The 14,772-nt window shown below is 37.1% G+C and overlaps 1 protein-coding gene across 3 annotated transcripts in view; it reads left to right on the forward strand.

Moving 5' to 3' along the window:
- Positions 1 to 14,772, forward strand: part of c2h8orf34 (chromosome 2 C8orf34 homolog) — a 113,868-nt gene that overhangs the window by 48,871 nt on the left and 50,225 nt on the right. For all 3 annotated transcript variants that reach the window (XM_066720816.1, XM_066720806.1, XM_066720825.1), the window contains exon 7: positions 2,126 to 2,292. In XM_066720816.1, coding sequence (XP_066576913.1) covers positions 2,126 to 2,292 — 167 coding nt within the window. The remainder of the gene's footprint in view (positions 1 to 2,125; positions 2,293 to 14,772) is intronic.

A 14,772-nucleotide genomic window follows, 5' to 3' on the forward strand; every position in this document is an offset into this window, starting at 1 on the left:
TTTCCATCTTTTCATTATTTAGTTTCCTATCCTCCATGCCTTGCCCGCATTCTCCACCAAGTGTGACAGTGTGGAGGGTTTACCCACACTGCCTGGGATCTAAAGGTGGGGCTCAGGAAACAATAAGGCAGAGTATCTAAGAGTATAGGGGAAAAGCAAGGAGGGTGTTCGGAGCGTTTTGTCTGTGCAAGACGCCAATTTGATAACCTGGATTCTGACCATAGCATGATTGACTGACGACACCGATTACCTCTTTTGACCCATGCATACCCTTAATGATTAGGAGAACATCTGTCCCCTTTCACCTTCAGCAGAGTTTTGCGACTGGGAAATCGAGTTGTGGCCGTGAGTAGATAGGGCTGAAATAACCGTGTTAGCTAGCGCCCTGGTCTGGGCTAGGTGTTATTTTCTTTGCAGAGCTTTTTTCAAGGCTCTTCTACTTCACGCTTACACCCCCACTACCATGACCTATAGCCCAGATCCCCAGACGTCAATGCTTGACACCCCACACTGTGTCACAATATATACATTTTGATATAGCCAGTCATGATTTCTCATAAAACATGTAACTGTAAATGTTGTTCATATCCTCTATGCACTGTATGTTTTTTTTTTCTCTGTAGGATATCATTAAATAAAATAATTATTATTCCTCCATGGGAATAGAAATGCAACTAGAAATGATGACAGCTTACTTTTAGTATTAGTTGTTACTTTTTCACTTTTTTCCAAAATTAAATGTAGAACACAGAGCTTTTAATTATTACTACCTATTGGTGGTTTAAAGGTCTTCTTTGAGGAGTCTATTTTGTTGGAAATAGGAAAGTTTTGCATGCCCCTGGAAATGTGGAAGAAGATGTTGAGTAGCATGAAAATAATACATTTGTGCAAATTAACTTCCCTGCTGCCACTGAAAAAAGATAGAGGATATTTACATCTCCTCGTATATATGCTGCATTAGCGTGGTAATATTCAGTGCTGAATATTACGAAACTGCTGAGGTTTTGCACAATTTGACCTTTAAAGTATTTGTAAATATGATGTGTTAATAAGAGATAGCAGTCAATTTAATATGGTGTTACACCGAGGTTATTTAAATAAACTGTTTGCTATATAAGAGACACACAGTTCAGTTTCCTAATTCATTTCATATTTGGTAAGTGTGAAAGTGGGATTGATTCCTGAGATATTAGAACTGTATTTTCATTTACTATTTTATTTGTCTGGTAGCTGACACAGGAGACACAGGTATTACTATATGTGTCTGCTGTGTGGGCGTTTGTCATTTATAGTTTTTTCCCTCTAAAAGATAGTGGAAAGAAAGTCACATAGAGGGCGAGAGCAGGAAATGTGACAGGAGTAGGGTATATATCTGCCTTTTCCTGACGTTTCATTTCTCTTTTCAGAAGGTCATTTTATACCAGTGGTGTTTGTTTTGTTTTATCTTTTTTCCTTAATGTAAGGCAATGTGTTGTTTCTGCTAAATGCAAACAAATAAACATTTCTGAAAAGATGATCCCAAGGAAATGAATGGGACTGGATAAGTGTCTCATAAACCTTTAGAGTGAACTGTAGCCTATTAAGACCTTCAGCTGATATAACATTAATATAACTCCCCTCCTGAAAGAGAAGATGTAAGATCTGATAACTCATATTTTGTGCTTCGTGCTAATTAGCTTCCGTCATATACTTCCTGGCAATCAGCAAGCAGAAGTCTTTTCAGTAGCTCTTTTCAGTTCAGTAGTTTGTTATCCTGGTAAATGATCATCTTCTGAGGAACATAAGATTATCATTTATTTTAAGATCCATGTGAAGTAGAAAATTGAATGTAGTGGGAGGTGGTAAATATTACTTTGTTTATTTGGGGCCTTCCTGAGGAATATTATTAGTGCAAGAGTGGTGAAGGGATGTCAATTTTAATGTTCTTTCAAGTTGGGAAATTGGTGTAATTGAGAAGGCAGTTTGCAGTGGTTTTGTGCTATGCTGGCACTGAACACTCTGCTTCAATGCCTCTCTGTTGGCTTACACAGGACATGGTGGAAGAAGGCTGTGAGAGCTGTCCTTGAAATTGAAGCACAACATAAAATGGTTTCAGGACAAACAAAATGTTCCCTTTGGTTTTCAGCTTGAAGATGGAACCGAAGAGCAAAGGCCTGAAGCAGCAGCAGCAGCACCACAAGAAACTCCTGGCTGCCATGCTGTCTCAGGACTCCTTTGAGTCCGTGCCCAGCTCCGCACCGTCTGTCACTGAAGAGGAGATTGACCACGAGGATGACGCCATGGAGCTACTAGGTGAGTAACGTGTAACCTCAGCTAAACAGACTGCGTAAGCCCTGGACACAACTAGGCAGATGCAGCAGGTACCAGAAAATAGGTTTTGATTCAGTCTGCCTCTCTATTTTTAGGAAACTGCTTTTCAGACTTTTAGATAATAGTCTTTAACAAATGTTCAACACCACTGATTGATCGAGATGCAGCTCATCACTGAATATTGCACTTCTAATGACAACACGAATAACTAGGTGTTGCAAGCCACATTAGGGCTTCCAAGCATTGTTTTGAAAGTATGATGTTTTAATTTAAAACTTTAAGGGCAAAACTAGTAGGTCACTTTCCTTTTCAGATTTTGTTTTATTTTGTATTTGTCAAAAAATAAGTATTCATAACATTATTTATATTTGTATCACTGCCGGCTATGGATTCCTTCCACATGTCTCTGTGTGCAGCTGCAGTATGTTAATGTGACGCTGTATTATTGCTTCACCCTCTATGTCTTTGATGTTATGCCGCAGCGTAGCATCACAACATACTTTAATTATAAAGTTCTGATGCATAACAGTGTTATTATTTTGATGTCTGTAGAGACCTTTTTTGTTTTTGTTTTAATAAGATGTTTCCCTCCCCATGAACTTCATTATCTTTTCCGCTTCACATACAAATGTAACAAAAACGCGGTGCAGAATGCCAAGTGGAATTTAAAAAGCTTGGGAATTTCATTGTACCGGAAACTTGGGCTAATTATTATTCAAAAGAACGCAAAATCACGACCGTCTCTTCAGACTGACTGCTTTTATTGAGCTGTAGTTGAAGGAACAGCTTGTTTCATCTGCGTTTTGTTTTGAGTTCTTTAAATCCTATTACATGTGTTCTTTGTGATTTTGTGATTTTTCTGCCTAAACGGTTATTTTCCATCCTAATTTACTAATGCACTCCAGAGTATGTATAGTCTCTGTTTTTTATTTCTCCAAATGTGACTTGTATTTGCAAAATAAGCAAATCTGTCCCATAGACGTGACTGTATATACCACTACTCTAGTAGAACCAGTGCAATTTTGAGGTGCTAATTGTGTACGATACACAACCCATGTGTCTGTTATTTGTATAATGGTTTTGAAGGTTAAAAGTTGTCCTATTTAGGCCCTGTTTCCATGGGTTCTTATAACTAGTTGTATGAAATATGTATGGGCATTTTGGTCAGGCTTCTTAAAATACCCTTAAGGTATTTGTTTAAGAAACTGATGACATGCCTAAAAAACTTGTTCTATACCAGTGTGAAACACAGACTCCCCCCTTCTGACACAGTGTCAATGACTCTCAAGGAACCAAAGGTAATTGTGCTGAAGCAGGCAAATTCAACACAGTTATGTGATGGATGATGACATTTGAAAAGCCTGTATTGGTCAAAGTGTATTTGGGAGAAGTTTACCTTTCAGTCCTAATGAACAAGTACTGTGGCTTCTGCCTTTCTGAAAACCCAAACAAGGACTACTAACTGAAATCTTAAAGTACTTCTAATTTGTACACTTCCTCATTATGGAAACAACATAGAGATAATTATTCATTGAATCCTTGATTTATTTGCATCCTTGCATTATAGACAAGTGTGTCCATCTACATTTATCTGCAGTTTAGGCAGAACACTGTTTTTGTGAAGGTCAGAAAATTCCCATCCTGTGAAAATACTGATGCATGAGGTCTGAATATGCAATATATACTAATGCTCAATATGTAACTAAAGCATAAGTCTATAGTAATGATGGCTCTATGTATAATTGGCTGGACACTATTTTTCAAATGTGCAGTTGAAAGAGGGTTTAGCACGTCTGACCAAAACGAAATTAAGCAAACCAATAGTTTCACCATTACAGTGACAATGAGTTAATATTCCTCAGAAGAAAATACATGATCAATTATGAATGACAATATTTTTTATAAAGACTAGAATTATTTTTTCTTACTGACATGTTTTGCAGCCCTGGTAAGATAGCAGTTGTTGTTCAAGAGAGTATTTCCTGGTTTCAGATTGTTTTCAAATAAAAATTCTGTCACACAGCAACAGATGTTATGGACAGCTAGTCATGCAATAAAATGGCTTGCCTTGCATTTATTTGTTTAAGTATTTATCATGGAAATGGTAGATTTTGCTTTAACAATCTCGGAAGTATAACATGATGACCACAGGCTGTATATTATAACTACAGCTTTAGAAGTCTTAGGATCACCTTCTTATTACAGTGACACTTTTAGAATAAACCCCAGCAGGGAACCATGAATTCCAATTACACTCTATAGGCGATGAATACTGGCCTTGTCTTAGATCCTTCAAGGGGCACTCTGTGACAGGAAATCCATTTGTGTCTCTCTTGAAGAAAGATGTCTTTATAGGAATGGCTTCCTGTCCTGATTTTTCAAACTGCAAACTATGATGAGCAATAATTCGGTATAATTTTAGAACAGGCTAATGAACCATACATCGTAAGTGTGTCAAGTAATTAAAATAATTACAATTCACTATAATTTAGGAAGGAATTTATTATCCTACCAGAGAGTCTGTATTTAGTAGGCTAGGCTATTTTTAAAAATCCGTTGAATTTCATTAATTGTCCTTCTTCACACCTACTGCGCGTGTTAGACGGCTCCGGCTGGAAATAGAAACATGTTTCTGGATGAGTGAAAGACCCTCATGATGCGAAATTTCATTGGTCATGAAGGAGATACAAAAGAGGATTTAATAAGGTCTCAGGAGCCTTGGTTTGGCAGGAGATGACTGTTCTTAATCTGGTAACTTTCCAGAATCACGCAGTCTGACCAATGAGGTTTACAGATATGACTAAGATGTTTGCAGGAGCTGTGGGCTCCTTGCCATGCAGCTTCATTACTGTCATTGCTCTGCTGAAGCCCATGGACAAATTATATTTAGTTAAAGTTTGCTTCTGAATAATCAAGCTGAGAAACACAGCAGAGGCCACTGCTTTAGTAACCACAGTCATTCATTTTGACATGCTAATGAGCGGTATAGCTTCTTCAGTATAACAGGAAGTCATAGTGAATACTGTGATTTAAAGGAATTCAAAGGTTTTAAAGGTGTTTGTGATGGATACAAAGAAAATGTGCTGTTAAAAGACTGACCTGTTATTAATTATGCAATGTTGGATATACATGTATTATTCAATAATAAAATTGTACCCCGTTAAGTTTCTGGGGACTTAGAAACTTAAAAGGAAAAAATGGTTACCATCTTGTTGATGCCTTTTTATTTTCCGGTGGAATCTTTTAATGATTCTAAGTGTGTTATTGTATATTCACTTCTCTGTCAGATGTTTAATTATTCATAATGCATATTAAAATAACATATTTTATATAAGATTATTTAATGCTTCCCACACTACCACTAAATAAAATGATTGATACGCAATGATGTAGGATTTAAACCAATGTAAATAATGATACAATTAAACAGTTCACTAAGACATTGTTTTGGTCACTTTTTTCAAATGATGAAAAGGTTCTTGCTGCATTGTAAGAGGTAAAACAAGTGCATCTAGAGGGGTTTCGGGGCTCTAAAGAATATACATTGACAGGTTGAAGGGACTGAAATTATTTTGGTTTTGACCAGAAGGGTTTAGGGGTTTGAATAGTCGAGTCAAGAGTCTTTCGTTTTCTGCAAGACTGTCAAGCTCTACAGTGAACCCAAGAGCACAGACAAAATGTGAGAATTGAGAATAGATGTGTTTAGTACTGAATTTAGGAGAAACCTTTGTTGACCAAAACTGCTTGGCAGTATACATGAGCATGACCTGTCTGAGGTTCCTTCATGCTGTATGATTTTCCTGATCAGCACTAGAGAGCAAACAATGGAGATGGTGACAATACTTTTCTGTAACCTTTCTGATGTTAATATGCATCACTAGGACACCATGCCTAAGGACTGTCAAATTTGAAGGCACATATGTTAAGCCAAAGAAAATTGGGTGAATAATGCACAGTTGAGAATTTAAATGGGAGAGAGAGAAAAATGGAGAGAATGATTCATAAATACTGATATAATGTTTTCTTTGTATGTGTGTGTACTACCAAATAAAACTGACCAAATTAATGATGTACTAAAAACAATTGCATAGAGAAGTTGAGGATACCCTCTAGTGGAAAATACTACAATTACAGCTTTTCTGGGTTCTTACATTTGTCCCACAAACTCAGTGTTATGACAAGTTATGAGTTCCCTATGAAATATAGGTTAATCAACAATAAAGCCAAGTGATCATCAACATCCTCCATAGAAATTCTCAAGTCAAAACAATAAATGAACAAATTAACAGCAGGATTACGTTTATGAAATCATGTTGACCTGTTTTGCAAAACAGTGTTACATTATAATCAAATAATCACACCTATAAAAAATCTGTGGATCATATTTGTCTATCATGCTGTGTATTATGTATTCATGGGTATATCTCAGAATGATTAGTTTCAAAATGATGATAAATTATATAAATGTGATAAATCTAACAATGTCTGCTTGACATTGTTGAATTTCTGCAAATGAAAAGCGGGGGGATTATGGGAAATGCTCTATTTCTCACCATAACAAGTATTCCAATTACATCTATATTTAATATGTATCAACAACATTCTGGTGTGATGAGCTGAAAACATTGTAAATGCAAAGCTGGGTGGGAAATGCTTCATAAATGTCACAGGCATTTTAATTCCCAAAGGTCCTGTCTCTGTCTTTATGATTAGTATGATTGTTTTAAATTAGGTGGTTGTCAGACGTGTCAGATTGAAAGCACTGCACACAGATTTTGTTGTTTAGCAGCTTTATTTGTCTGTGGCTCAGGATACTGCCAATACTCCTCAGCCTTGCCACAGAGAGGCCGTGCTCTCAGGACTGCTGACGATATTTCACTCCGCTTAAATAATCTTTTGGTCTGAAAAGATGCCAATTAGTCCCATCTGTGAGGGAAGGAGCCTGCTAGCTGTGTCTACCACTCAGGTGTATGGCTCAATTGGCATACACTGCTCTTTTTTCTTTGTTTTTCTTTTAAATCATGCATGCATCATGTGTAAGAAGCTCTTTCTTGGCAGTACTTTATGGTATGTCTAAGCACCTTGCAGTGGCGCATTCAATGTAGAAAAACATGTAAATTCAAAAATAATAACAGACTTACAAGGGTACAGGATGCTCAATATGACTGTGGGCAATGACTGACTTTTAGATACGTCTGTGATTTCAAGGTGATTTGCACGTCTAAACTGGTTTAACATTGCTAGGGGTAGTATAAATCCTGATTAGTTTTGTAAAGATGAATGGGACCACACAGATTTCTTCTACAAGGGTGACCCCAGCTTTTAGTTTTCTCACAGCTTAATGTCACTTAGAGTGAGCACAGGTTTAGTTTAGTCTTGCATAACTAGTGCAGCACACAGTCAAATTCACCATCAAATTCGGTGGGAATGAGCATTAAAAGCTGAACACAGCGTAAAAAAAGTAAACCTTTATCAGGTACAGAAGGGGGTGGGGGAAGTAAAATGTTATAAGATTTCTGAAAAACGTCTAATATGGGTTTGTTAGGTAGGCACAGCTGGAAAATAACAATGTAATAATGTTAATGACACATCAGTGTGTATGTAACCCTATGCCAGTGTAGTAATGTCTTTTTTAATTCCTCCTGCATTCTATTGAATCCCTTGGACACATTAGAGTTGGTTCTTGCAGTTTTGTTGATACATTTAATGGGATCTTTTGGGAGCAAATTACTACCTCACGGTAATTAAGTCTCACACATCCTAATGCGATTTCTTACTGAAGCAATATGTTTTTTTTCTTCACATTTTTATTGTATTTAGTATGCCAGTACAGTGACATTTAATTAACTCCACAGGGGAAATTGGTATGATTTTTTAGGTTTTTTCTTGCCCGGTGTGTCCTTTGCAGAATCAGTATGGATTCAAATGATCCACATAGCCCGTTTATTCTTATATTTTGAGGCTTCTGTAAGGCAATTTGCCAAACCCATCTCTGTATGTCTCCAGCCACACCTGTATGTTTGTCTGGAACCTTCACTTGAATTTCACATAATTTGCTAATAGATTGTTCTAATTAATGTAGTGGGGTAGGTTGCCAACGAAATTGCACTGGCCACTGTGGCATTTGCATGAGTTGGAATGAAATCCATGAATGCTATTCAACGTTTGCAGCTTGGACATCCTTATGTTGCCAAATTCAATCTGTATCTCTGCTTCCTAAAGGGATCCTAAACATAGTAGGTTATACAGCTCCAAATGTTTCCATTATTTTTCATTTGATGTATTTTGGAAAACAAATTAAGTAAATAACACATTGTATGTAGGGATGTAACATTCCTCAGCTTTAAATTGAATAGAATGAATTTGTCCATTTAGAGAGATTAAGCTCTAAGGACTAACCACTAATGTGCTGTCAATGATATCACATTGCTTTTTGCCCTATGGCTATCTTGACTGCATTGAATTTACAAAGCTATTAAGAACTGGCTTTTAGATTAAGTCTGCACACTGACTAGGATTTCAGATTGTCCTGTAGTTTTAGATCAACACGATATCAACCTTATTTCAGATCTGCAAAATGAGGTCTGAGATCCTTTTGAAGAGAAAATGTTTCATATCAGCTAAATTGAAGTCTCGAAAATCGGTTTGCTTTTCACAAAGGCTTATCTAATCCAAAATCCTAGAGCGCAGGGAAGGACTTTTGTAAATACCATGTTTCAGATGTTTCTTCTGTTTGTTCGTGTTTATAATTTTTCTGTCTCCTTGTGAATGCTCTTAGCAATGTGATGTAAATTTGTTTTTTAGATTGTATTTGTATTAAAACGTCTGCTTTGGTAAATGTCTGTAAAGTGTTTGAGCAGATGAATCTGACATCAGGTCTGAGGTATAGCTATACTATCCATTTCTTACACTTTTGTCACTATTGTCATAAAGATGACCTGGGGTTACCATGTTACTAGGTTACCAATACTGAGCTGTTAGGATGTATGTACTTTAACAATGATGGAATAAATAACATAACAGATAATACTAACTTACAACCGCAATTCCGAAAAAGTTGTGACAGTGTCTAAAAAAAACCAGAGTAATTTGAAAATTCAGTTCACCCTGTACTATATTGAAAACACATTATTAACACATTATTTGATGTTTTACTTTGTGAATTTAATTTATTTTGGAAAATATACACTAATTTCAAATCTGATGACTGCAACACACTCCAAAAAAGTTGGGACAGTCGACTGTTTACCGCTGTGTAACATCACCCTTTCTTTTAGAAGATACCAACCAGTTGGTTAAATTTAGCAAGCGGAATTTTCATCCATTATGCATTTCTTCAGCTGTGCAACTGTACGAGGCCTTCGTTGCCTTATTTTGCGCTTTATAATGCGCCACACACTCAAAATGGGAGACAGGTCAGGAATGCAGGCAGGCCATGCTAGCACCCACACTCTCTACTTACGCAACCATGTGCTTGTAATCCAGGCAGAATGTGGTTTGGCGTTGTCCTGCTGGAAAATGCAGGGACGTCCCTGGAAAAGACGACGTCTGGATGGCAGCATATGTTGCTCCAAAATGTGTACATATCTTTCTGCATTGATGGTGCCCTCACAGATGTGCAAGTTACCCATGCCATGGGCAATGGTGTTGACTATGGCAATGACGAATGGTGTTGACTTACAAAGGATTACCAAAGTATTCCCGAGCCCATGTCAGGATATCCATTACAGACTCATGACGGTTTTTAAGACAGTGACGTCTGTGTGATCGGAGTGGTTTTCGGCCTTGCCCTTTACATACCGAGTTTTGACCGGATTCCTTGAATCTTTTAATTATATTGTGCACTGCAGAAAGTGAAATGCTCAAAATCCTACCGATTTGTCTTTGGGGAATGTTATTCTCAAAGTGTTTGATTATTCGCTGACGCATCTGTTGGCAGACTGGTGAGCCTTGACCCATCCTTGCTCTTGAAGGACTAGGCCTTTTTTGGAGGCTCCTTATATACTATGATTACACGATTGCCTCACCTGTTTCACATCACCTTCTTATTTCAACTTGTCACATCGCTATTAGTCCTAAATTGACCCGGTCCCCACTTTTTTGGAACGTGTTGCATGCATCAATTTCAAAATAAACGTTTGCCTTACAAAAACTATGCAGTTGATTAGGTAAAACATCAAATACCTTGTCTTTATATGTTTTTTGTTTAAATAAAAGTCAATGAACATTTACAAATCACTCCTCTTTGTTTTTTTTTAACATTTTCCATACTATCCCAACTTTTTCAGAATTGGGGTTGTACTTCGACAGTAACTAAACCGTGCGTTCTAATTATAGTTTCCACTAAGGGAGTCAGAGTTTGACTAATGAGAAGTGCATTAGTAAGAGTTAGAATTACAGTTTTGTATTAATGTTGTGTTTGTATGTATTGATAAAAATAACTACCAAAATGCAACTACCATTTAAAAGTATCATAATTAACATAATCAATAACAAATAAATTGCCTTCATTTTTTTTTGTTTTTTTTTTACCTTTCTTGTTTTTTATGTTTTATCAAGCTTTTTTCAGTACATGCTTGCGGTTTTCTGTGCAGCAGATTGCAGTGTTTATAAGACCCAGATCATGGTTTTTGACCCCTGTGATTTTTTTAAGATGACACCATTGGCATTTTCGCATTAGTTATCTGGAGGCCAAAATGAAACAACACAGACATACCCTGACTTTTATCAGGTTTGATAATTGTATTAGCTTTACCAAATAAAAACGTTGGTCCCAAGAGTAGAATTTGTATATGCTAACAGTTCATCAATCTGCAATGCATTATTGTTTTACAGCTTTCCTCACTAGAGGGCAGCATGACAATGTTTTAAGGCAACATATGTATAAAGAAATACATGGAAATGGAAATATTGTGCATTGCAGTGATGGTACTGGTGTGTATTCAGAGTAGCAAGGAGCATTATTTGGTAGAGATCTCATGAAGTACTGAGCAGCTTTGGAATCATGCTAAAGGGGCCACACACTATAATATCAAACACATTGTGGCAATTTGTGGCAGTCAAGTATTTTACCACCATTACTATGATACCAGTTAATGAACCATGTGAAGCGCAGTGATAAACGAGGGTAGAAAATAATACTAACAATTATAATTCTTCACAAATCACATTTACACACATAAGCTGATTGATAATATAATCAGCAATAATAATCTGTCTATACCAACTAGCTGTGTTGATCTAAAATAAGTCCTGTAATATTTGTTGGTTCCTAACCATACAAAGGCGCTATATAAAAGACTGATCCCACTGGAATGAACTGTATCTCCCCAGTGGTCCAAGCTGGCCCATGGGCGTGTGCTTCTACAGGCTTGTAAGATCCTTGGGAATCACTACTACAGCTTGTGTAGATTCACCACTTCTCACCCTTCTTACATACAGGCCAAGATGGGCAAGTGATTTCTGGTCAGGTAGCATATTATTATTCTTGGTAGTAGTAGTCATAATATCGGATACAAATGTGAATCACATTAATGGTGGCTACTGTTCTATTTTTCGATGTCTACATTTTTCCCACCATGAATAAGGAAAATTGAAAAGTAGCAGAATCAGTAGTAAAACCCTAAAATAGAAAATGGAATTTCTACAGCAATTAAATGAAAGTCTTTTTCACTTAACAAATTTAACAATGTGTCTACTAATATACTTCCCCAGGCACTATTACAGTGATACATTGCACAAGGACCAAAGTCATTATATGTATTTAAAGTATTCCAACAAATATTAAAATGTACTAAACTAAGCATCAAACTAATAACACATGATAATAAATAGACATTATATTTATAATAATGTTATAATTAAAAATGTTTTACACATTGGCTGCAATGAATAACAACAAATATTGAAAGGTTTAGTTGTGTTGCATCTACTCTAATCAGTGCATGATTAGATAAATTATATATCATATTTGTGTCTAATAATGCACTGATAATGCAACACAGTCTCGTTCATTATCATACCCGTGGTTTGGTGTCTGAATACAATATACACTCACCTAAAGGATTATTAGGAACACCTGTTCAATTTCTCATTAATGCCATTTTCTAATCAACCAATCACATGGCAGTTGCTTCAATGCATTTAGGGGTGTGGTCCTGGTCAAGACAATCTCCTGAACTCCAAACTGAATGTCTGAATGGGAAAGAAAGGTGATTTAAGCAATTTTGAGCATGGCATGGTTGTTGGTGCCAGACGGGCCGGTCTGAGTATTTCACAATCTGCTCAGTTACTGGGATTTTCACGCACAACCATTTCTAGGGTTTACAAAGAATGGTGTGAAAAGGGAAAAACATCCAGTATGCAGCAGTCCTGTGGGCGAAAATGCCTTGTTGATGCTAGAGGTCAGAGGAGAATGGGCCGACTGATTCAAGCTGATAGAAGAGCAACTTTGACTGAAATAACCACTCGTTACAACCGAGGTATGCAGCAAAGCATTTGTGAAGCCACAACACGTACAACCTTGAGGCGGATGGGCTACAACAGCAGAAGACCCCACCGGGTACCACTCATCTCCACTACAAATAGGAAAAAGAGGCTACAATTTGCACAAGCTCACCAAAATTGGACAGTTGAAGACTGGAAAAATGTTGTCTGGTCTGATGAGTCTCGATTTCTGTTGAGACATTCAGATGGTAGAGTCAGAATTTGGCGTAAACAGAATGAGAACATGGATCCATCATGCCTTGTTAGCACTGTGCAGGCTGGTGGTGGTGGTGTAATGGTGTGGGGGATGTTTTCTTGGCACACTTTAGGCCCCTTAGTGCCAATTGGGCATCGTTTAAATGCCACGGCCTACCTGAGCATTGTTTCTGACCATGTCCATCCCTTTATGACCACCATGTACCCATCCTCTGATGGCTACTTCCAGCAGGATAATGCACCATGTCACAAAGGTCGAATCATTTCAAATTGGTTTCTTGAACATGACAATGAGTTCACTGTACTAAACTGGCCCCCACAGTCACCAGATCTCAAGCCAATAGAGCATCTTTGGGATGTGGTGGAACGGGAGCTTCGTGCCCTGGATGTGCATCCCACAAATCTCCATCAACTGCAAGATGCTATCCTATCAATATGGGCCAACATTTCTAAAGAATGCTTTCAGCACCTTGTTGAATCAATGCCACGTAGAATTAAGGCAGTTCTGAAGGCGAAAGGGGGTCAAACACAGTATTAGTATGGTGTTCCTAATAATCCTTTAGGTGAGTGTAAAATCGTCCCCATTATAGAAGATGTGTTAATTTGCATTTCAAATACATACATAATGCTCTTTGAGTAATGGATGGATACACTGATGCAAAAAACATGTATTTGTGTTATTTTGCAAGCCTCTTCTCTAAGTGAATCTTCTCTCTGTGAGGAGTGTGACATGTCTGTTGATTTATGTGAATTAATATGATCATTCTCACAAAAAAGTATACTTATAGAATAATTACCAGTTTTGATAAAGGTTTATGTTAATGTTATTTATAGTAGGTTTGTACATCATTTAACATTAGTCACATGGTGAAATCGAAACAAAATGTTGCCTAATTTCTTTGTTAAGGGAGACGCCATAGACACAGTAGTGTGGTTATATTCTAGCACTGCCACTCGTCTGCCAAACTGGGACCGCAGATGGGGGGTAATAATACTTTAAATTAAGTACATTTCTCTTGCAAATTAAATAAAGAGACACAAGAGTTACAGCATCTTGTCAGCTCAGATTGTTTTAATCTAAGGTTCCCTTTTATTAGTTTGAGCTGGCTGTAGCATCCAAATATTCGTTCAATCAAATATCTTTGAATGATGTGGGGCTTTGGCTAAGCATAAATATGTTCAGATTGCAAAGTTTAACAAAAGCTGTGTTTCCCTTGTGAGGGGAGCCAGGATTAACTTGTATCAAGTTCTGTACTTCCTGACGCCACCATGTTTACTTCAGGATGAAAAGAGACAACCGTTTCCATAGAAATTGTCTAAATCAACATTGACAGTATATAATTATATACTCCTGGCACATCTCTCAATAAAAATGTGTTTTTTATACAGTAATTTTTAATTTGGTAGTGTAATATGTCAAATTTGAAGACCAATCTTCAAGCAGAACATGAGACTTATATTTATATGATATATGGAAGGAAGACATTGTCATATTGGAAAGTGACTAATGAGAAACAACTATTGTGAAAGGGATATGGTGGAATACAGTAACCAAGTTTGATGCGATTCAGGAAAATCTCTGGTTAATGGATTGCACAGCCCAGACATGCCTGTCTCAGGTGCTGAAGAAATTACCAAACTCTGCATGTAATATATGGGCAATTCAACATTGCCTGGCTACAAAAAATAAATTAAAAGACTCTAACATCTCTAAGTATATCCTACTTCTTGACACTCTGCTTCTGTCTCCATGTTTACAAA

This window comes from Amia ocellicauda, chromosome 2 (genome assembly GCF_036373705.1).
Source record: "Amia ocellicauda isolate fAmiCal2 chromosome 2, fAmiCal2.hap1, whole genome shotgun sequence".
Lineage (NCBI taxonomy): Eukaryota > Metazoa > Chordata > Actinopteri > Amiiformes > Amiidae > Amia > Amia ocellicauda.